At 38.1% G+C, this 22,569-nt stretch overlaps 1 protein-coding gene across 2 annotated transcripts in view; it reads left to right on the top strand.

The window, feature by feature from the left end:
- Nucleotides 1-365: 365 nt before the first annotated feature.
- Nucleotides 366-22,569, top strand: part of LOC109058392 (basal cell adhesion molecule-like) — a 54,850-nt gene continuing 32,646 nt past the window's right edge. Inside the window, exon 1 of one of the 2 annotated variants that reach the window (XM_042772447.1) lies at nt 366-603. In XM_042772447.1, coding sequence (XP_042628381.1) covers nt 540-603 — 64 coding nt within the window. In that variant the 5' untranslated portion in view covers nt 366-539. The remainder of the gene's footprint in view (nt 604-22,569) is intronic. The other variant, XM_042772448.1, reaches the window with a different exon arrangement.

Here is a 22,569-nt window from a genome sequence, read left to right as displayed (position 1 = left end):
TTTTGCTCCATCTATCCCAGCCAGGGATGCCTGTTTGAAACCCAGTTGTGAGCTGAAAGACTATTACCAAAGGGATGCGCAAATGAATGATCTAAACCAGTGGAAGAGATGAAACTGCACTAGTGCATCCTTGTCAGTCATAAAAAAAACCTGTATTTTACAATGCTTTATGTATGTTTACCGATATTAATTTAGTGCCTTCAAAATTAAACCGTTTCACTGTTATTGAATACATCACCCTTTTTAATAATTAGCCGATACCGCGTAAAAGTATCTCATCTCTTGGCCATATCTGTTCACTCCAGCAGCACTTTGCGCGTTTGGGAAGGGAAGGGGGAGGGGAGAGGAGGGGCGCACGGTCACCTTTTGTGCAAATATATCAGCCAAGTCACTGCCATCCGCATCAGATTTCTTACGCCAAGAAGGACGGGGGTGCGCACTGCACTACTGCGTGTGAGGGCGAGAGCAGAGGGCGAAGGAGCTGCAAAGAAATACAACGACGCGACGCAGGAAATAAGCCGTCAAGTTCAGACGCAGTTATGGAGAGAGCGATGTTGGGACGGGTCGGGATTTGTTGCACATTGTTTGCTGTAGCGCTGCAAGGTAAGTAGTAATGATGATAACTACTTAAAAAAAATAGAGATTTTACTGAATAATGAAAAGCCCAAGTTTTTTTTCTTCTTTTTAAACACAAGCTTTACTTCGTAGCTACTTTGTGAGTATAAAGAACGTTGAGTAAATTAAGAGCAGGTTACTTTTCTGTTGGTTCTTGTAACAACCTGTTACCTTGTAACCTAGCTACAGTACATGGAGGATAAAAGAGCCCAAGTGTCGAAAGCAACTTTGGGGACTTAAGTGACGTTGAGCGGAAGATATTTTCAAACACTTAATTAAAATAAACAGGGCTTTTGTGGCTGTTGGCGTCTTTGAGGGTCTCGTGTTTAAGTCAGGGAATGGTTCAAGGGTTAACAGCCCGGACTGGTCGTGGTCTTTGAGGAGGGGATGGACGCTCCTAATCCGCTGCACTTGAGAGCGGCAGTATCACAGCGCTGCCCCGCGCGTGCTTTCATCTAAATTCAAGTGCGCGGCTGCAAGAGTCCAAATTCATATCACGTCAGTATGATTCTGTGTTGTTGAAATCTAAATGAACGGTCTCATACATATTACTATATTTAAAATCATTTTTAAGATCATAAAATAAGAAATAATGGCTTAAAATGAAATTCAACATACTTCGTTAACTCATTATATGAGGTGTACGATTGGGTTCACCTATTATAATTTAAAACGATACAGTTAAATTATTTTTGGATATTATAATACAAATATAAAAATCATATAGATATGATTTCAAGATATCCCAGATATCAATTTCCCCGTGTTAAATGCTCAATGTTTTTCAAGCACCTGTATTTTATTAATTAAGAGTCTAATGGAAGGAAAATAATATCTGTGTGAGAATATATGAACCTGCTCTGAGCTACCAAGTCTATTGCGCCGTATGCACCCTGCAGTTCAGTTGATAGCAGTTTTGCTCTGCTTTGAAGTGTTTGGCTTCCTATGACCAATGATTTTTCAGCACAGAGGGACTCTAGCTTCGCCCATTCTCTAGCACAGTCTTTACCATTTTTTTCACGTATGTGTTGATGAATTATCACTTTTAAAATGAAGCCTAACTGGAAATTACGACATGCTGGACTTGCAGATAAGTTGATTTAACGTTGACACTAAATTTACATTTTATGACAGAGATTTGACTTAAGTCAATATTGAAAGTCTTCCACTTTAACATGACTGTATGAGAAAAAACACTCATATAAAGAACCTCTCTCTAAAGCAGACATTCTTCACCATCCCAGAGGTACTTGCGTTTTATCTTTTTATCTGCTCTTAAGGCTATCTCCCCTACAGTCTCTTCTACCATTCTTACCTTTGCAATGCTGTGGCTATCTGCAGTCTTTTTTTTTACCTAACTATCTTATCCCTCTGCACCCTGCCTTCTTCCATTGTTTGAGGCTCTTCTCGTGCAGATACGTGTGGAGCAACAGACAGAAGAAGTGTTTCTTCTGATGAGCTCATTCGGGGCTCCAGGGTGCTGTGTTTATCTGTGATGCTGCTGTTGTTCTTAAAGCAGGTCCTCTGAGATCTTCTCTTCTGTAGCTGTTTATCCCTCTCTCTTTAACTTAAAAGTCATTAAGAATTAACTTTTTTTTTCATGTGCTTTAATTGGGCTGATCATGGGAATCCTTAGTTACTCTCTTCTGATGCCAAACTATCTGATGCCCAGACTGGTTTGGCAGTTTCTAGTATCATACCACATGATCTGTGACTTCTCAAACTCAGCAAGGTTGAAAAATGCTACACTTCCACTAGCCCCACAGCTTCTTTTCTTTGAGCACATCAACAGAAAAAACTCTTTTAACGACTTTATCCTCTTTCCGGGCACACATTTTAATTGATCTGTAGCCTTTAACTGCCAAATGACAACAGCTGGAACTCTGCCTGTTCATTTCAATTAGTTGCCTATATCTTTCCCAGAGGTACGCCAGCCTCTGCTAGAGCTTTCGTATAATTGACCTTATAATGGAAGTCTTAGTGATTAGCATTTAAAATGGTTCCTGTCCAGCCTCATATCGGAGCCACCTGACCTTGTTACAGTAACCACCAGCACTGATACCAAAGCAATACCCTCCCAGATGACATTTACACAATATTATTTCCGTTTCCAAGTCCCTGTTGCATATTCCTAGGGAGTATCTAATCGCGGTGGGATGTCAGTAGGTGGCGGAAAGAACCATCGAGAGTTTAAGATGCCTCGCAGAAACAATGCCCTTCCCTTCTTTGTCTGTTTCCCCTGCTCATTTCCTTGCTTAAATTTTCTCCTCAGCAGAACCTCCCCAACCGCAGCGGCATCAAACGCAAGTGTGCACACACACACACACACACACACACACACACACACATCACCCCCTGCAGTAATTATTATGGAATTAGTAGGCTTCAAATTAAAACCCTCTCTTTGTGCTGGGCCAGCAGATAAAAGCCAATCTTGTGTCTGAAGTGGCTTCTGCGAGCTCAAAGCTCCTATAGATATCCATCACGCACACATCTGCGCATGAATCTAGTCACGCACACCTGTGTGTTTGCAGTGTAAGGCCACATGTTGTGTAACTGTACAAACCCAAGGTGCTAATTTGGCCTGGCGATGATGGTAGTGGTAGAAAGAGCCGGTAAAGTATATGATTGGGCTCACTGCTGTGGGCCCCAGTCTCTCGTATCAGCTTTGTGATTCATGCTCGTGAGGAGGGGGGAGCCACTGCTTGGAATGAGAAGCATTCAGCAGGGGACAGGTTACATCTCGCCCCCTGACTCTTCAACCCCCTAGAATCTCTCTCTTTCTATCCCGTCTCTATTTCTCTGTCTCTCTCTTTCATTCGGCACAGATGGACATGCAGGCTGCCAGTGAAAGCAAGTCACGCAACCACAACACACTGGTTTTAATCCAAGATCACAATATGGCACTTTGCTGCTAGACCATAAAGCATTTTTTTTTTTTTTTACACATCAATCATATTTTAGCGGTTTGACCTCTCCCTGACCCTGTAGCATGTGCCAGTTTTTTAAAATTGCAATTGCAATTTTTATCAGAGAAAATGCTATTTTTTTATTTATTTTTTTTAGTTGCGTCTCTTCATGGCCCTTCACAAATCCTCTCCCGTGGCCTCATGGGATGGTAATGTGTCCATTGGATGCTCACTTCAGAATCTCACTGGAAGTAATAGGTAATTTGGGTACTTTTTGCTTACTGTTTTATGAATACTGTAAATTCGGACATTCTACTCTTAACATACTGTTTTTCACCGACTCTATAGTAGGGAAGTATGCATATTCGTTATAAGAACTCTGATAGAATTACAGCTGAATGAGGTTTAAAATGCCTAAAATAATAATCAAGAGTGTTTGGGCTTGTTTTAATTGTTTTGAAACCCATCATGAAAGCTTGTTTTTGGACTGGCAGCTTGCTCAGAAAAAGAGATACTAAGCAGTCTGTCTTTTCATCTTAATATCATCTATAAGCCAGGTTCTCCTGATCTTTTTTTGTTTTGTTTTTTTTGTCTTATGTATCTCCACAACCCCATCCATACGCAGGCACCCTCTCATTGACACCAGATCATAAATGTGTTACTTTTTAAACTTTTATATAATGTTTAAGCTGAATATCAGTTAACAGTATGTCTAATGTTATGAAGGCAATATTAGGTTACGAAAGGTTACAAAAAGTCACTAAAACTAAAAACAATCAATTAGCTTCCTCTGTCTTTAAGGAGACACCTGGGCTTTGTTGTGTTTGAACAGCTCTGATGGCAATAATGGAGAAGCTTTATCATTTATAGTATTTTTTATGGTAAGTTTTATAAGTTTATTAATGCTAAATCAAAACATGCAATGATAGCCAATGAGGTCAAAAATTGTTTTGGACCCCACTGGTTTTCATTAAATGGACCAAAACTGTTTTTCCCAAATATCTTATTTTGTGTTCTGCCGAAGAAACAAAGCCGTTATGTTTTGGATAGACATGAGGATGGGTAAACGATGATCGCATTTTTAAATTTTTGGTGAACTATGCATTTAAGTAATATTTCAGTCAGGGTAAAGTTTTTGGAAAAACAAATTACTGTTTTTGTCTACCTGAAATTGAACTTTTGAAGTACACGTAAACATATTGACTGATCTGAGCCACAGCTGTTCAGATGCTGCTGCAGATGTTGCACTCAGACACAACACACTGAGTTTTAATGCTGTGGATTAGCTCTGTCTGGGTTGCTTCTGTGTTTGTTAGTGTCTCTCTTTGTTTTTAGTAATGACGGTGCTGTTTGTGATCAGTGGGTGACCGATGTTTTGCGTGATTTATGGTTGGTATTGTACGTGCTCTGGAAGAGATAACAAAAAAAGTTGACTGGGAAGACAGACAGTGTGTCTATAGATTCTGTGCTGGCAGAAAATAATTAATTCATGCAGACCCCCTGAGCTTTTTCTCTCAGAATTTATAACCAGCACTGATAGAGTCATTTCTTCAAAAAAAGAATGCAGTATCCCTCCATCACCCCCCCCCCCATTCTCCCATCTTTCATGAAATTTGGGTCCTGCCCAGTCCTTCAGCATTCAAACACTTTGCCTACACTACAAAGCATCCGGGCAAGGCAGAAACAAAGATAGAGGAAGCCCGGTAACCCACTGCCCTTTGATTACACCAAGGCTGTTATTACTGGCATACAGGAAACAGAGTATGTGGAAGATATTTCGTGTGTACAGGATGTTGAAGTGGTCTGATACTACAGAAAAAATCACAATGAAAAAAAACACAGGGAAAAGCTGTATCTGTGTGTTGGGCTATAGTGCTTTGAAGAATAGGCGCTTTGGAGGCTCTTTGGGGAGACTAGGTTAAGAGCGGCCGATCCATTTAGCTGTGTAGTTCGGCAGGGAGATTGGCCGACGCAAATCCTGAGGCCTCTCTCAGGCATTCCTAATGGAATCAGGGCTGATAGGTTTCCTTTTGGGGAAAATATCGCTTTTTAGCGAGGATCTTAGGCCATGCTACATTATCGTCCATCTTGTAGTACATTGCGAAATCTCCCGTAGCTCTATTATACCCATATCGATTTGAAGATGGACATTAGTTCTTCTGAATTGATTTGTTTATCCTAGCAGTGTTTGGGGATTTGGCTTCCAAGAAATGCTCCATCTTGACGCACTTCTACAGCTTGTTTTCTGTCATTGGTGATCTGTTTTGTGGTGTGAATATGGATGAATGTGGGTGATAAAAAAATAATGAAAAAATCCACTTGTGTGTGTGTGTGTGTGTGTGTGTGTGTGTGTATATATATATATATATATATATATATATATATATATATATATATATATATATATATATATATTTTACAATATATTTTCCTGTTTTCACATATTTGCCTTAAAAAAAGAATATATATATATATATATATATATATATATATATATATATATATATATATATATATATATATATATATATATATTATTTAAATATAATAGAAATTGTAAAATAAAGTATTTAAAAATAATAATAATATATTCAAAAAATTATCACATATTTCACATATTTGCCTTAAAATCTAATGTTTTCAAATAACAGCCATACAGTAGAATTTAAATATTTAAAATGTAATATATATATATATATATATATATATATATATATATATATATATATATATATATATATATATGTTAAATGGTCAAATGATAATTAATCAACTCTACAACTCTAACACACTATTTTACTAAATAGGCCTACTGTAGGCTACAAACAAATTGTTGAACCAGAGCTGAATCATGAACATTAATCACACTTATGTCTTATGAAGTGTGGAAGTTTGAATGAGAGTTGTGAGAAAAGGAAAAATTTTAAAAATTGGAAATACAATGGGCAAGTAAAACAACAATTTGTGATATATTTTATAACCCCCTTAAAATCATGACAAATACTAAATCAACATTCAATGTATCATCCAGCTCTACGTATATCACAGGCTACTTTCTTGCCCTTGGTCTCAGTCATTTGCGTCATATCTCAATTGGACTTCCAGTGCAGCTAGTTTAAACTGTGCCAGCTTTGCCTGATGTGCCTGAAAATAGTCGTGTTGAAACAGTGCTTGTTTATGAGCTCTTCAAACATCCTTTTCCTTACACAGACTATGCCCATTGTCCTCATACTATCAGCTGACAAACATTCCCTGGAGAACAGTCTAAAAAAGCCTTTATAGCCCTCAGCTTATGGCTGTTTGGTTAGTCAAGCGCACCCCCAGGCTGAGCTATTCACTGCCCGCACTCGAGAGACCCTTCAAGATGTGTCCTCACTGGAGTTTAAACACACACATAAACACTATTTGTAATCCTGACCCTTTGTTTGCACTCGCTTTACCTGAAAAATATTCACACACATAGTTCAGTACGAGAAAGGAAAAAAAAAGAGCTTTTATTAGACAAGTTCGGTTCTTGTTTGATGTTCACTTCACAAATCACACACTTTTGTATCACATATTGTTTGGGTGAATCATAGTTCAGTGGGTGAAACTAAATGTCCAGGTTGCGTGTGTGTTTCCGGCTGTGATTTATCATCAGCAATCTCCTTTACAATCATTCTTTCTCCATTTGCACAGCGTGTGCCTTTAACACGAAGGACACTTTATTTCCTTGAGATGCTATTTTACAGTTTTTTAATATGGTTAATGGTTAACTAAGCATTGTTAACCTCTTCAACGAAAATGGTCACTGTTTGATGAGCCACATTGTTGCTTTAACAGTGCTTGAGCCATGAAGCACCACAAGACCCTCTGCTGAATTTAAAATGTCCTCACATGGGTGGACTAAATGAGTGCATTTGTGAGCATGTATGTGTCTGAGGTTCCTTATGAATGAAATATGCTGTGTAAAAGAACCACATTTATAAATGTTACACATAACGTTGCCAGAGGGATTGTGTTTGTGTTAGTCAGACAGACATTTGGGGAGGGTTTGAGTATAAGAGATTGGGGCTTCCAGTTCACACGCTGAGATTGGGTGTCAGATCACATTTCATTTAGGAGACACATGTTCAGGTGATTACCTGCGGGAGAAGAGTGTCTCTTGCTGTACTCAACCTCAACCCCCACAACCTGCTCTGTCTCTGTAACACACATTTTGCTGTCCTGTATGTTGTAAAACCTGTGTGAACATGACTTTGAATATAACCAGGACTACAGCACTACACATTATTTTACATACTGGTAAAATGTGTAGCCTGAATGCACTGTAAGTCGCTTTGGATAAAAGCGTCTACTAAATGCATAAATGTAAATGTAGAAGTTGTTGAAAGAGCTGAAGATTAAAAATGACCAACTTTTTGCTCTCACTCTTAAAAAAAAAAAAAAAAAAAAAAGTCATATTCATAATTAATTAAATTAAATAACAATTAAATTAATCATTACATGTCTTGTAAGAATATGTACATGATTCATGATATTAAAGATTTTTCAGAGTGTGTGTGTACATGTATACAGTATATACATTTTTGCAAGTAGAGTAATGCATAAACGTAAATTAACAAAATATTTGATAAGTCTTATGCAATCTTATGAAATTTGGCTACTTTTATTCATTGGGTTTATATATCTTTACTGGAAAACGTCAAAGAAAATGATTTTGGTTTGCTCTTTTACTCTCTCCTTCCATCCTTCTTCTTTATTGAAACCCTTCATCCTTGTAGATTAGCAAGCGCTCTGCTTTAGTTAGTGGGTAATGAGTGTCCATGGCTGACAGCTAATCAGGAAGGTGCTCTGATAGACCCCAAGGAGCACAGTGCCAACTCTTATTCTGTTGCCTTGCTGATTGACACTCAGCTTGATAATCATATTCAGGCCTGCGGTGCCCCAGCATTGGTTCCCCACTGCATAATCTCAACCAATCAGTTATTACCCTGTACAGTACTAGCATGACTGATAGCTAGCATGGCTACATTTCCTATTGAGTTTCAGGTTTCATACCTTGCCGTTTGTTAAAGGTTGTAGTCGACCATTTGCTCTGAAATGAAATCTTATTAATGGCCAGTAATCAGTCTTGGATGTAATTTTCGTTTCGCAGAGAACACAGATGAAGTTTGTAACATTCACTTTATGCATCAACTCCCGATGGGAAGGATCTTTTTACCAGCGCTAGGATCTCAGAAGAGCTTAATCTATCGGTTTACCTAGTTTGAAGAGCTAGCAGACATTAAAATCTTATGTATTATCAAAGGAATTGGGCTTTGTGCAATCAAATTAAGCTTTTATGAGGGCCAGTAATTCTTTGTTTGCTGTCTATTCCTTGAAGAGTCCAGAATCTTTTAAAAGACAATAATGCAGACAACGGTAGTATTTGGCTTACGATGGATTAGTTCAGTTTGGTAAAAACACAGAAGCTCATGAAATGGTCTTTAAGGGCTTTAACTCTTTAAGATGGATTTAATTACACTTATTTTGGGAAGAGGTCGTCACACTTTGGAAGATAGAATCTTTTGGGCATATGTTTGAGGGACTTTGTTGGTGGCGTTGGTGTCTTTGGTCTTCCTGGTCTCCTGCCTGCTGACAGCGGCGGCTGTCACTCCCCACCTCAGCTGAACATTTTTGGGACAGCGGTAAGTCTAACCCCTCCGCTCATTGCCAAGTAACCATGGTGACAGGCACGTGGAATTCCCTAGTCAATTAACAGTTGGAGTGGGAGCAGGAGCTGGAGTGTGGGCGCATATTGACTGGGTTGACGGAGCGAGAACAGAGGACACATGTTCATTAAAATCATCCATTCTGGATCAGATGGTGGATCTGGAGATTTATTCCTCCCTCCCTTTCTTCCTCCCATTCTTTTTGAAATGCTTGTGTTGCTGGTTTGTGAGTGTGATACTGTACCTCAGTGGGCTGAAGGCAACTTTCTCACACTGCTCTGCCCTTTCCTTTGTCCTTCATTCATTCTCACTCGCTTTGTTAAGGTCTCTTTTTCTTTTGGGAAGCCCCTTTCCTTCTCTGTTTTCTCATCTTTTTCCTCTTTTCGCTGCTCAGTCACTCACTATATTCTCTAAGCAGTGGCATCATACAGTACAAGTCGTGAAAGTCATACATACAAGCCAGTTTAATCAGAACACAGAGAATACGATCCAATAGAAGTTATTGTCAAATATTTGCACTTGCAGTTTTTCTCTGAAAGTTTTGTCACTATTTTTTTTAAGAAATATATATTTTTTTATTCAGTAAGGACACATTAAATTGATCAAAAGTGACAGTAAAGATATTTATAGTGTTACATGTTGTAAGATTTTTTATTTATTTAAATAAAACCTGAACTTTCCATTTATCAAATAATCAAGAAAAAAATTACTTTCACAAAAATATATGAAGCAGTATAGCTGCCTGTTCTCAACATCGATAAAAATCACAAATGTTTCTTGAGCACATAATTAGCATAGCTGAATGAATTCTGAAGGATTATGTGACACTGAAGTCTGAAGTAATGACTGCTGAAAATTCAGCTTTGCCATCACAGGATGAAATTTCATTTCAAAATATATTAAAATAGAAAACAATGACTTTAAATTGTAGTATTGCTGTTTGTATTTTCAAATGTTCAAAAACATAAAAAAAAACCTTACCAACCCTAAAATTTTGAATAGTAATGTTTTATTATTGTTATTATTATTGGTTATGTAGGGTCCAGGGCATCTAAATCCATTTCTGTCTCCTCACTTTCTGTCTACATGTGGCCACAAACATGCACATCAACATGCTCTTATACCTCTGCAGCAGTTAAAGGACAAGCTACATTGTTAAGACTGCTGGAATGCAGGTATTAATGCGGAGTGATTAGACACAGCGAGAGAACAAGTGCAGACAGGAGGGGGGAGAGACAAAAAGGAAAAAAGAAGGACAGAGGGGCTGGATTGGGAAATAATGAGGGAAGAATGGAGTGGGACAGTCTGAGATAAAGAAATGGAAACATATTTCAGGCAGAGAATATTATTTTTTTCTTAAAGAGGAGAGGATTCTAAGCGAGTGATAGTCAAACTTTAAATTAATTTTCTACACCTAAAAGGATAGTTCACCCAAAAATGAACATTCTGTCATCATTTATTGATGACCCATGTTGTTCAAACCCTGTACGACTGACTGGAAGACAAAAAAAGTAAAAGTGGCCCATGTCAAATCTTTTGAAGCTGTACAATAGCTTTGTGTGAGAAAAGAACTGAATACTGTTATGCACTAAAAATCTTGAATTTAGTTTTCCTGTCCATGTTCATGATGTTATGATGTTAATGATAAGCAGGGTTATCTAATTTTAAAATTAATTAATATCGGTCTCAGTAATTTGTTCATGAATCTGAATGGTCGAGTTCAATCACAGACTCAGTGATCCAGTTGAGTTAACATCAGTTTTGGTCTGTTTCTCACACAAAGCTATCTGATTACGTCAGAAGATTTGTAATAAATTGCATAAATTGCATGCACCACTCTCATGATAACTTCACAGTCCTTTTTGAAAGCTCCATTACCCATAGCTTGCAACTGTAAGGAAAGTCTTAAAGTTTTCTATGTTCTTCAGTAGAAAAGTCACTGGATTGGAATGATGCGTGGGTGAGTAAATGATAACAGAGGATTCATTTTGAGGGGAACTATCCCTGTAAGTTTATGTGTTGACTGTGTGAGACTGTGTGTGTGTGTGTTGACATTGGAGGTGGAAATGTATGTGTGGGGAGCATTTATAGCAAAAAAAGGAGCTTAAGAAAATGGCTTTTTTTCACTTCAGAGAAAAATTAAATAGAACTGTATTTAAAAATAGGAAGTGGAACGCCTAGGAGGTCCCAGCGTAACGATAGCAGTACCAGCTGGTGATTGGATCTGCCATGGATCTGTGTGTGTGAGAAAGGGAGGACGAGAGCAGGCGGGGAAGACGGGGGTTGCCTGTTGGTGCTTCCATGCAGAGGGCCACATTGCCAACCAATGTCAGCCTTGCCATCATTGCTATATGGCCAGGTGGCATCAACCAGTAACATGTCCTGGCATTAACTACTACACACCCCTTCCAACACACATGGTGGTGTAATCAATGTCAAAGTCAACCTCCTCTACCCCATGATCTACCATCACCCCTCCTAGAATCCCCACCCATCTTTCCATCTGCTTTCTCTATGTGCTGAGCAAATGGGTTGTGTCTCATATCAAAAATTTACCAATTCCAGTAGCTCACTGTTCAGAAACCTTTCCTTACCATAGCTTTTAGTCAAAATATATGCCACGTTTCTGGTTGAAATAGTCTGATCAAAAATCACCCATTTTTAATTCATTTCAGACCAAATGCATGAATATCTATATATACTGAATATCATTAAAATGATGAAAAATATTGATGTTTTTGTTGGTGCTTTTGTTTGTGTCAGATTACATGTAGCATTGTAAAAGTTCTTTGATTGGAGCTATTTAATGAACAAGCAAGATTGTGTGCTCTTTCATCATTTTCTTATTGAGTTCCATCTTCCTCTCTCTTGATCTTTCCATGTTTCTGTATCTGTGAATCATAGTTCAAATCATAGCTGTGTTGAGCTCTGGATGGAGTGACAGAGAGGGAGAGAGACAGCTGGACACCCATGGCTCCAAAGATCAGCTTACACAAACTCACTGGCGTGTCTGGCTGCAGTGTCCCTCGCTTTCTGTCCCTCATCTCTTTCGTTCCACTTCTCTTATTCGCTCAGACCATTGCTCTGTTTCATTCAAACAAACTCCCTACACACACATGGTGCTATGTGTTACGGTAGAGCTGGCGTCTTGTGTTGGTTTATCTGGAGCAGAGCTCAAGCCTGACATCAAACACACAACTAAACAATGGAGTCATGAAAACAGGATGAAACTGCTCTGGGGCAGTAACCATGAGCCCCTGTCTACAAACACACACACATTCAAATGGAAACACGTTTTAAAGGCATGACTCCTCAAGCCCCTGCCGTGTCATTCATTTATAAAGAATGGAGTGGATTGCACATAGAAAAATGACAGACAGGCAGAAACTGCCCCAACACCCTGCCCCCTTCTCTCCCTCTGCACCCTCTGTTTTTAAGGTGACAGATGGCTGTTTTCTACCCTTTTCCTTTTCTTCTGTCACTCTGGTCTCTCTTCTTCATACCTGCCTGAAAATAGTCCTTGTCTTCTCCCCTCTCCAGCCTCATAAAACCCCCACCTTCAACAAACATCCTAAAATCCTCACTTTACCCAAGAGTATGGTCACAGCCTCAGGCCGTGCAATCTTAGGTGTGTTCACTTAGATGGGAACAAGCCTAAGATTTTAACTTTTTTAGAACTTACGTTTTAGAACATGCACATGGTAGCTGATAGCTGGTCCAGGTTGATTCAAGCTAGTATATTCCAGAAGACCAGCTTGACCACCTTAAGTTGGTTTGACAAGTTAAAGAAGGCTTGTTGCTAAATAGAAGTATAAAATGATAAAAGCAGATGACAAAATTATTAAATGAATAGCTTTGACCTGCTAGAAACCAGCTTACCAAAACACAGCTACTAATTTAAGATACCTGTAGATTCTCCAGTAGGGTTTTCGTATTGGTAACTTACATGCAGCTTCTGAATATAAGGCCATGGGAGAGGAGAGGTCACATGCAAACATGGCAGATATAGTACATCCAAATTACATTCATACTAGTCTCAGCCTCAGACGTAATGCCCACGGACCGTTGGCTAAACGTCTGATGCATATGGGACACAAAAGTGGAAACACTTCAGGAGTGTCGAAGTCGTCATTGGATTGGCTGAATTCTACAGGATTTCCGGGAGACGTGTGTCGCATTCTTTAACGTTCTGTCCGGAAACAAAGATGCCGTGACGCCAAATCCCCTCAAGAAAGAAGGGGGCGGGCCTTGGCCAATAAAAGCTGACATGAATTCCAGATCTTCAGTTGCAGTCTGACGGTCTGGCTACGTGACGCTACATTCATACTACCCATATTCATACTATATAGAGCATACTTTTTTAATGGGCACAAGTTTCAAACCAAATATAGTACCTACTAAAGAGAATGCAATTTCAGATGCACCTACAGTCTGCCTAAGACTCTAAAGTGCTTTAGAATCAGATAAGTTGTCTGAATTTGGCATTCTGATCATTAATGTTGCACATAATAGTACAAAATCAAAGTATACATCCCGTTTTTCAAGGAGAGTACTATTTTAGCATACCATTAGCCTATTAGCCTGCTAGCTTGACCTATACCATACACAAATGTTACATTTTTACATGTTTTTTTTTATGTTATTGTTCAGGCATTACAAACAGCTACCCCCAGAGTCCTCGCCGGATTGTTCATGACACAGTAGCTTTTAGGGATTTAGTTACAGGCCTTATAGAGCAAAGAAGGACTAGTTTCCATAACCGAACCTTTCCTCTCATTCTGCCACACTCTGTGTACCGCTTCAGTCACCGCGACAGTTGACTGTGTTTGTGTGATGTTTAGCAGATAAACTGTGACATGTCTTCTCATGTCAGATGTGTGTATCGTTTTCCTCACCAGTCAGACAATGAGTCACAATGCAGATGAAAGACAGAGATTACATCATGCTCCTTTAATGTTTGTTTTTATCATGTTTTTTGAAATACTTCTCATGTTTGAGTCCTGCGTCAGACTTCTGTCGCTTTTGAAATGTTATCATGTTTGCGCTTGTGGAAGGTTATCCATTCTTAATAATTTTCTGGAAATTAATTTAGCTTTTTGAGCTGAAATACTGCAAGCAAATGCGGCGCAACTGTTTAGCAAATTCATCCATCTGATTTTGTGTGTTTGAATTACAAAAGAAATCATGGGACACAGAGGAGGCAGCAGTAGCCTCTTTTCTTATCTCTTTCTTTCACTCAAGGTTCCACCTCACTGCTCTCCTCCACAGTTCTCTCTGACTGTCCCACCTCCACATGCCCGAAGTTCTGTCCATCCTGCCAGAACAGTTGAAGCAGAGCAGTCTGTGTTTGATTTCATCCATTTTTTCATAGCTTTTCTCCTCATTGTTTTCCTTTTACAATTAGATCTCTCTCCCACTATTGCTAGAAGCTGTAGTTTTAACATGGGTTCATTACACAAAGACTTTTAAGGGGGTTTGCTCTGGGGGTTGGAGGGCTGACGTCTCGGATGGCTGCCCCCAAACATAAAAATGGCTTGCTTTCTCTGTTTTAGCTTTTACTTCTGAACGGTCTGCATATTTACAGTAATATTCACTTAAAATGTGGTCTGTGATCTTACTTTTTCAGCATAATTCATCTGATGAAAAAAAATAAAACGCTTAAATTCAATAATACTCTAGAGAAATTTCATGAGTCAGCTGTGTGGTAAAAGTATTCATGACGTACATCCAGACTAGAACTTTGAACTACATTACTTTAAAACCTTTGATTTTTGACTTCCACTGAGGGGATTTAAGCTTTATTTTCTCGAATCAGACCACCAAAATGTTTAAATTCTCTCTTTCTCTCATTCTCTCTCACTCACTTCCTCTCTCCTTGTCCAGCTGAAATTCTGATTAAGCGATAATTTGTCACCTGCTTCCCTAATTTTATATATATATATATATATATATATATATATATATATATATATATATATATATATATATGTATATATAATCACGCAATGCTCGTTCTTCCTTCATGTCTTTGTTCTTTGTCTTTATATTTATCTGCTTCTCAGCAGACCATAAACTCTTGGCCTGTCTCTTCCCCTCTGTCCTCTTCACACCCGCATTTATAAGTCTGTTTTGTGGGCATATGCATTGTCGCCACTTCTAACGAGCTGTATTGTATCTGTTTGTATGTTGGTGTCTTTGAGGCTGTGATGAATCAGTATTCCATGTAACCTTGAATGTCAGACATCTGATTATTGTTCTGTCCTTGTCTATCTTTGTCTTTGGTACGAGCAGACAAAACGTACATTTCTTTATTACATGCCACTCTGAAATAGACCTTACTCAGGGTAGTGGCATATTTTATTTTTGAAAGTAACAAAACCAAAGCTGTGAGGGATAAAAGTACAGTGTGTTCAATGGTTCAGAAAATAACTCCATAAAACAGTTTTGATAATTGTGAGTTGTGAAAATTATATAATCTAGGACCTTATATTGTGCATGGCATTGAGAAGACTGTAAGCCTCGTTTTCATCCATGTAAAATTCAGGATGGTGTCTAAACTGACTAAAGTCTATATTTGATTCTGACTGGTCAATCGCAGCATTCTACCATGAAATATTTGTATATTTTGGTGTAAATCATTTGTACATTTGACCATTGTACTTGACAACCAATTCTCTACACTGTGCTTTTATATGTAATCTCAATATTAAGTCAAAGGGAAGGAAGCTAAATCCAGGAGTTCACCATGTTTTCAGCAGGTAGTGGAATCTGTGAGTCAGATCTTAAGACCTGAAAGTCAAATACGGAGATGAAGTTGTGTTTACTGACAACAGCAGTACTGGAAGGCGGCGTGAGCAACAAGCAGCGTCCCAAAAACAGAGGAACCTCATAAAAAGATAGAAAGATGCAACAATACGTACATCCGATCACCATATCCCATCCACAGCAGTAAGGAACCCCTGTCTCCACATCCAACGCTGAGTGACAGATTTTAAACAACCATGAGAGAGAGTGTGGTTATCTCAGTCTGGGATGGTGTCATGGATTCCATGTATGGTCCTTAGCAGGAAGTTTTATTCAACCTTCCTTCACTTTTTTTTTTTGTGTGTGTATGTGTGTGTGTATACTGACGCTCTGTTTTCATCTCCATTTTTGTGTTTACAGACTTTTTTGCTGCTGCTCATTAATTATAATGCTCTATCCCTGACACTCTCCACTTCCCCCTCGTTCTATCTCTCATCTCTCTAGTTACTGGCTCCTGCAGGTTGGGACGTGTTATGTCTATAATGCAGATAAGGGCGATTCTGCAGTTCACATTGCAGATCCCAATCTGTTGGGCTCTGCTCTGTTGTTAAACATTTACAATGGTTTTACTGTTCACTAAAACGTAGGTGTTTTACTGCTGATTTTGGAAGGAAAATCTTTAGAATTCCATGGAATAGATTTAAATGTTTCAGCTGAGAGGACCACAGTGTTGGTAGCGGAAATCATATTTAGCCAAAATATGTAAGAAATGAACACGCAAGTGGCTGTGCGATGCTCAGAGCTTATGATGGGTGTTCAAAGTCTGGGGAAATCTGTGTGACTTCATGTGGAGTCTACTCATAGTATTTTACTATTCATTAACTCTTACATCTTTCATTTTTATCACTCAGAGATTTTATAGATCACTCATTACTTTGTCCCATGATACATTGCTCTTCTTTTTGCTTCCATGTTACTAATTTGAACTAGTTTTATAATATATATATATATATATATATATATATATATATATATATATATATATATATATATATATATATATATATATATATATATATATCTCACCAATTTCTTCCACTTTTCTTGATTCTTGTAGCACTCTGTGGTCCTTTGATGAAGGTTTCTGTAATATTGTATAAACCAGTCATGTGGGGTGTCACATTATCTGTCTTTTCTGTGATGTTTTGACTCTGACCTCTGCTTTATAACCTCCAGCAGTGTCAGAATGAACCTAAAGCAATCAATAAGGACAGACTTGTATATGACCTGACCCCACCCTAGACCCCACTGCCCCCCGTCTTCCATCCCGCCTCCACACCCTCTCCCATCTATCTCGGTCCCCTTAGTGACCATCATACAAAGACAGTTACCCCCTGCTTGTAACCTTGTTGACATTCCATTGTTGTCTTCTCCGCCCTTCAAATTTTAGGGCTTTTTCCCAGCAGATTAAAAAGAGAAAGCATTTATTTTTTTCTGATTTCTTATGAATGTATAGATATAGCTGAACTGACAGGGATGGAAAGGGCAAGAGGATGTGTTGATTGAGTGTATGTTTGTTGTCTCATAATTATCTCAGATTATCTTTGAACGTTCCACACAGGTACTCGGGAAATGCTTTGAGGGGCAACTCTTGTGTCTGCACTCATCTGTCCTATCGGTTTATCTGTGTCTCAGTGCTATAGTCCTATCCGTTAACATCGGTTTGCATGGAATTCAAACATCTACTGTATACATATGTATGTAGTTTGTGGAATGCTGCTGCTCACATGACGCAGAACACAGAAATGACGCAGGTGAAAGTATAATACAAACACACATCCTAGTGCACTGCACAGCAATGTGATCACATGTTTGTATTTAACATGTGAGTTCACTATCTTGTGTGTGCATCACAGTTTAGGCAAGATGTTAAACTGAAAAGACCTTTCTGGCGCTCAGCACGCATGTAAACACAAAGTAGTTTTTGTGATATGTTGTTACATGAGTGGAGTGATTCGACAATTTACCTTGCACACTAAAAGCATTCTGTAATCAGTTCACTTTAACGACGCTCCAGGTTTTCCATTTCCTCTTTCTCTCGCTTTGCGTTTTTTCCACTCTGAAGTTTTTCTGTATAGTTTTTTTATTTGATCAAATATCAGAGGCACCAGACGTATTATCTAAAATCATTTTTGTGCAATTTCCGTACATTTGCAAGACAGATGTATTATAATAGTGATGAAACTGCTCCATTAACACTGTCACTGTAGTGATTTTTTGCTGATGTGCAATTCCATTATAAGCTGTTAATGTGTGTGATGGAGAGGTTTCGAAACAATTTTAGAGTTAGAGACAACACAGACATCTACGTTTATTAAATCGCACTCTGGAACCCTTCATTCTGATTAGTCAGTTGCATACTCATATTTGTGTCAGTTCATGTATTTATTTGGTAAGTTGTCATCTAATTTACAACATTATGAACTGTCAGACAGTCATTATTACTCTGAATTTCTAAAGAAACACTCCAGGCAAAATCGAGCAAATCTACTTCCACTCCACACCGTTCACATGCTCTCTTGCTAATATTTTGCATAATTAAGTTCAGTTCCCAACAAATTACATTTCCTGCTGAAATGACCAAAGGTCTGCAAGTGCCCCTCTGCATCTGTGTGTGTGGTTGTGTGTTTTTAGTGTCCTCTGTGCTAAGTGACCCTTTGTTTTAATCAATCAAAGTGGCTCACAAGACCTTGACAGCTTGGCACAGAGAGGATGAGAAGGAAGACAGAAAGTGCAGTAGAAAGATGAGTAAAATGTGAATCTGTGCAGTAATTGCACATGAGAGAAGAAGTGGAATCATTGAAGGTAGATGGGGATAAGATGGATTAGCCGGCCATGAGCTGCAACGATCCCTCTGTCATACTCTCTGACTTGTTTACACACTCGATGCCCTGAGTTACAGAGCTAGTGACGAGCCTGTAAGACTGTGACTTGTTACCCTCCACTTACTCACGGTCATTCAAGCTTTATAAAGCTAATCCGCTCTAATAGGGAAAAGAGAGAGTGCGAAACAGAGGGTTTGGTAATAGAAGTGATGGAGAGCTAGCAAAATGGAGGGATAAAATGGAAGAGTGGTTTCCTACTAGGCTTAGCGCTGTGTTTTTGCTTTGAGACACTGATAACCTGTACAGACATTCCCGGGCCAAAACACTGAAATACACGATAAACAACACTGAAATACACCGATAAAAAAGAAGAATGGCAAGGGATAAAAAACACTGAAATACACTGAAGAATGGCAACACTTGCAATCAGGGCAAGTTTTTTTAATAGTTTTTTTTTTAAACACACAAACAACAAAATTCAATATTTAAACATTTAAAAACACCATGACCATAGTCTGTTTCCACATATAAACAAATATTATAGTAATAATATACCAGTTTGACCTACCTGACCTAACTCTTAAAAACCTCATTCTATAATATACAATATATATACACATATAAACAACTCAATAAAACAAAAAAAATAAAACAATATGACAAACAACATAACTATATTATATTATATTATATTATATTAACTCATATTTCGTTCCTTTATATATTAAATCAAATTTATATATATTAAAATATTTGAACTTTTTAAAGTGAGGAGAAAATGTTTATTTTATTATATTATATTATATTATATTAAAGAATGCAAATAAAATTTAACTTAATAATATTTACATGCATAGACAGTGATTAGAAAATTTTAATTTTAGTTATGACAAAATCCTTATTTTATTATATGGTTAAATATGGTTAAAAGATATAATCAGTGGTTAAAAGCTGTGTTTTAAAAATAGAACGTTTTTTCTGTAAGTAAACCTGTGTGTGTGTGTGTGTGTATGTGCTGTGTGTGTGTGTGTGTGTGTGTGTATGTTAAAAATGTGTGTGTGCGTGTGTGTGTGTGTGTGTGTGTGTGTGTGTATGTGTGATTCTGACCTTTAGCCCTCAGTCTGCTGTTAGCACTGTCAACATTGTAAACAAACTCACTTTATACCGGAGACAGGCTCAGAGAAAAATAAAATAAAATAAGAGAGAGGCAGAAGCAGTGGGAAGAAAAGAAAATCTGGAGGGAGAGACGTGAGGCAGAGAAAAAGGGAAGAGAGAGATTGGAGCGGAGAGGAAAGGGGGAGAGTAAGGCAGGTGCCGGACTGACTGTAATAGCATTGTGCTGGAAACAGCAGGACACAGGCAAACCTTGAGCCTGCTCTTCTACTCCTCTCGCTCTGTCCTTCACCCCCTTATCAGCCCTCTCCTTTCTTCTTTCACGCCTACTCTTTAAACTCTCCCACAGATTCTGCTTTCTTCCATCAGAGCTGAGATTTACATGGCCCAGTGCGTCTCGCTATCTTTTCTTGACACACACAGGCTGCGGTCCCTACAGCGGAGGGGCCTCCGGTAAGTGGACCTCATAAGATCGCCCTGGTGTTTTCACGGGACCGGTTTGACAAGATGACTCCTTATTCTACTTCACCATAGAGACTTGCAATGTTACGATAACACTCTTCTTTATTTCTATCGGATTAACACCGTATCATTTGATTAAATTTTCTCTTATGGGCGAAGCTGTTAATATAAGCATTGAAGATGTAATTATGCAGAGTCATTCGACGTTTATCGCTCAGGCCACAACGAATGCTCATTTTCTTATATGCTGCCCTCATTTCCTTCTTTTCCCGTACTCACCAACCTAAAACCGGGAAAGGAAAACTACACCAGCTTATCTATATTCTGGTTGACAGGAAAGCAGGCCCGAGGATGTACAGTCAAACATCAGCAGCCTCAGGGATCGCAGTCGCTCTCTCTCCCTCCCTCCTTTCCTCTCCGCTGCCAAGCCGAAGCTCATTAGAGGAAAAGGGATTCCTGACTAAATAGCATGGGGCTCCTGCCAGACTGGGTGAAAGATGAGGGAGAGAGAAAGAGGTAGAGAGGGAAAGTGTGTAGAAGTGAAATGATTGTCACTTTTATTAAACTAGGATTTATTTATTTATTTTGCTGCATGGGTTATCTTAACCAATAATAATATAATATAATATAATATAATATAATATAATATAATATAATATAATATAATATAATATAATATAATATAATATAATATAATATAATATTTATATTTATATAATATTTATATGAATATATAAAAATGTAATGTTATATTATGGTTATGGTTAGACGGTTATGATTTTACACTGTAAACCCTGGTTAATGTTCATATTTGCATATTTATGTTTTTAATATAGATTTTAATAGGAATATGTTTTATTAACATTGATTGGACGAATACAGCAAGCAATAAGTATCTGCTTCTCCTTTTGTAAAATGTCATCCTTCCAGTTAATATGTTAAATTTTTTGCAGGTTTTCTCAGATGCCGTAACTAAACACAATGCACAAAAGTTTCTGTGACTATACACTCTAGCGCCACATTGTTTCACACTGTACAGTTTTAGTAGAGCTCCATACCCTAGGGTTAGAAATGGTGCCAACCCCCTTTCAAAACAACATGTGGTATACTGCATAATCATCTCCATATCTTTAATTTTACTAATAACATTTATTGCCCTAATTTAGATTCATTTTCAGTTCTTCTGTTATAAAAGAAGAAAAGTAAAATGATTTATGTGCACTTGAAGTTTGCAGCTCTGTTTGTAGAATCCTGTTACTTCCTCAGTTTACAGTAAAGTTAATCAAATTTACTTGGACCGGTGTGTATATACTGTACAATTGGTATAGAAAAGAATCAGCCCCCTTAAAAATGATCACATTTTGTTGCTTTGCAGCCTGAAATGAAGACAGACAGTTTTTGTTTTATCTAGCTGTATTTTCTCAGTGCAACTTATAACATCCAAATGAAAGATATAATGCCAACATGTCAGAATAAAATAAAATAAATAAATCAATGAGTTGGAAAAAGGATCAACTCCTTATGTAAGCATTTTGTTGAACCACCTTTTGCTTTAGTCTGTTGGAACATCTCTCTACTAACTTTGCACATCTAGACATTGCAATATTTGCTCACTCTTCTTTGCAGAACTGCTCATGTTCAGTTAAATTCGATCGTGACCGTTTGTAGACTGCAGTTTTCAAGTCATTCCACAGATTTTGGCTGTGCCTTGCCACCCATAGTTAATTGTTTGCTTCAGTTGCACTACCAAGGACTGAAATGCTCCAGGAAAGCTTTTTTCATGCTGAGCTAATCAAAATGGCCACAGCTAATCACAGTTGAAAGAAAAATGGCTATGGCTGCACCCGAAAACTTCTGCATCAGGCAATGACTTTGCAGGCAGCGTTTCTGCATGAAGGTACTTCATGAAACTGATTTTGGACAGACTTCTGAGGCAGAGTAATGGTTTAATGATCTTCAGCAAAATATAGAGAGCTTTGGTGATAACTAAGTGGATATTTCATTACTGCAATATTAATTTATCGCTAGAAATGACATCAAAAGTGGAAAACATTGATCAAAAACATTTATACACAAACTGACCACCGACCGCAACGTTCAGCTGCCATCTTTATTTTTTGGCTTAACTGTCACAGATTGGAACGCACA

Source organism: Cyprinus carpio, chromosome A16 (assembly GCF_018340385.1).
Source record: "Cyprinus carpio isolate SPL01 chromosome A16, ASM1834038v1, whole genome shotgun sequence".
Taxonomy (NCBI): domain Eukaryota; kingdom Metazoa; phylum Chordata; class Actinopteri; order Cypriniformes; family Cyprinidae; genus Cyprinus; species Cyprinus carpio.
Note: the sequence above shows the minus strand (reverse complement) of the source record. Positions and strands in the feature narration are given on the sequence as shown.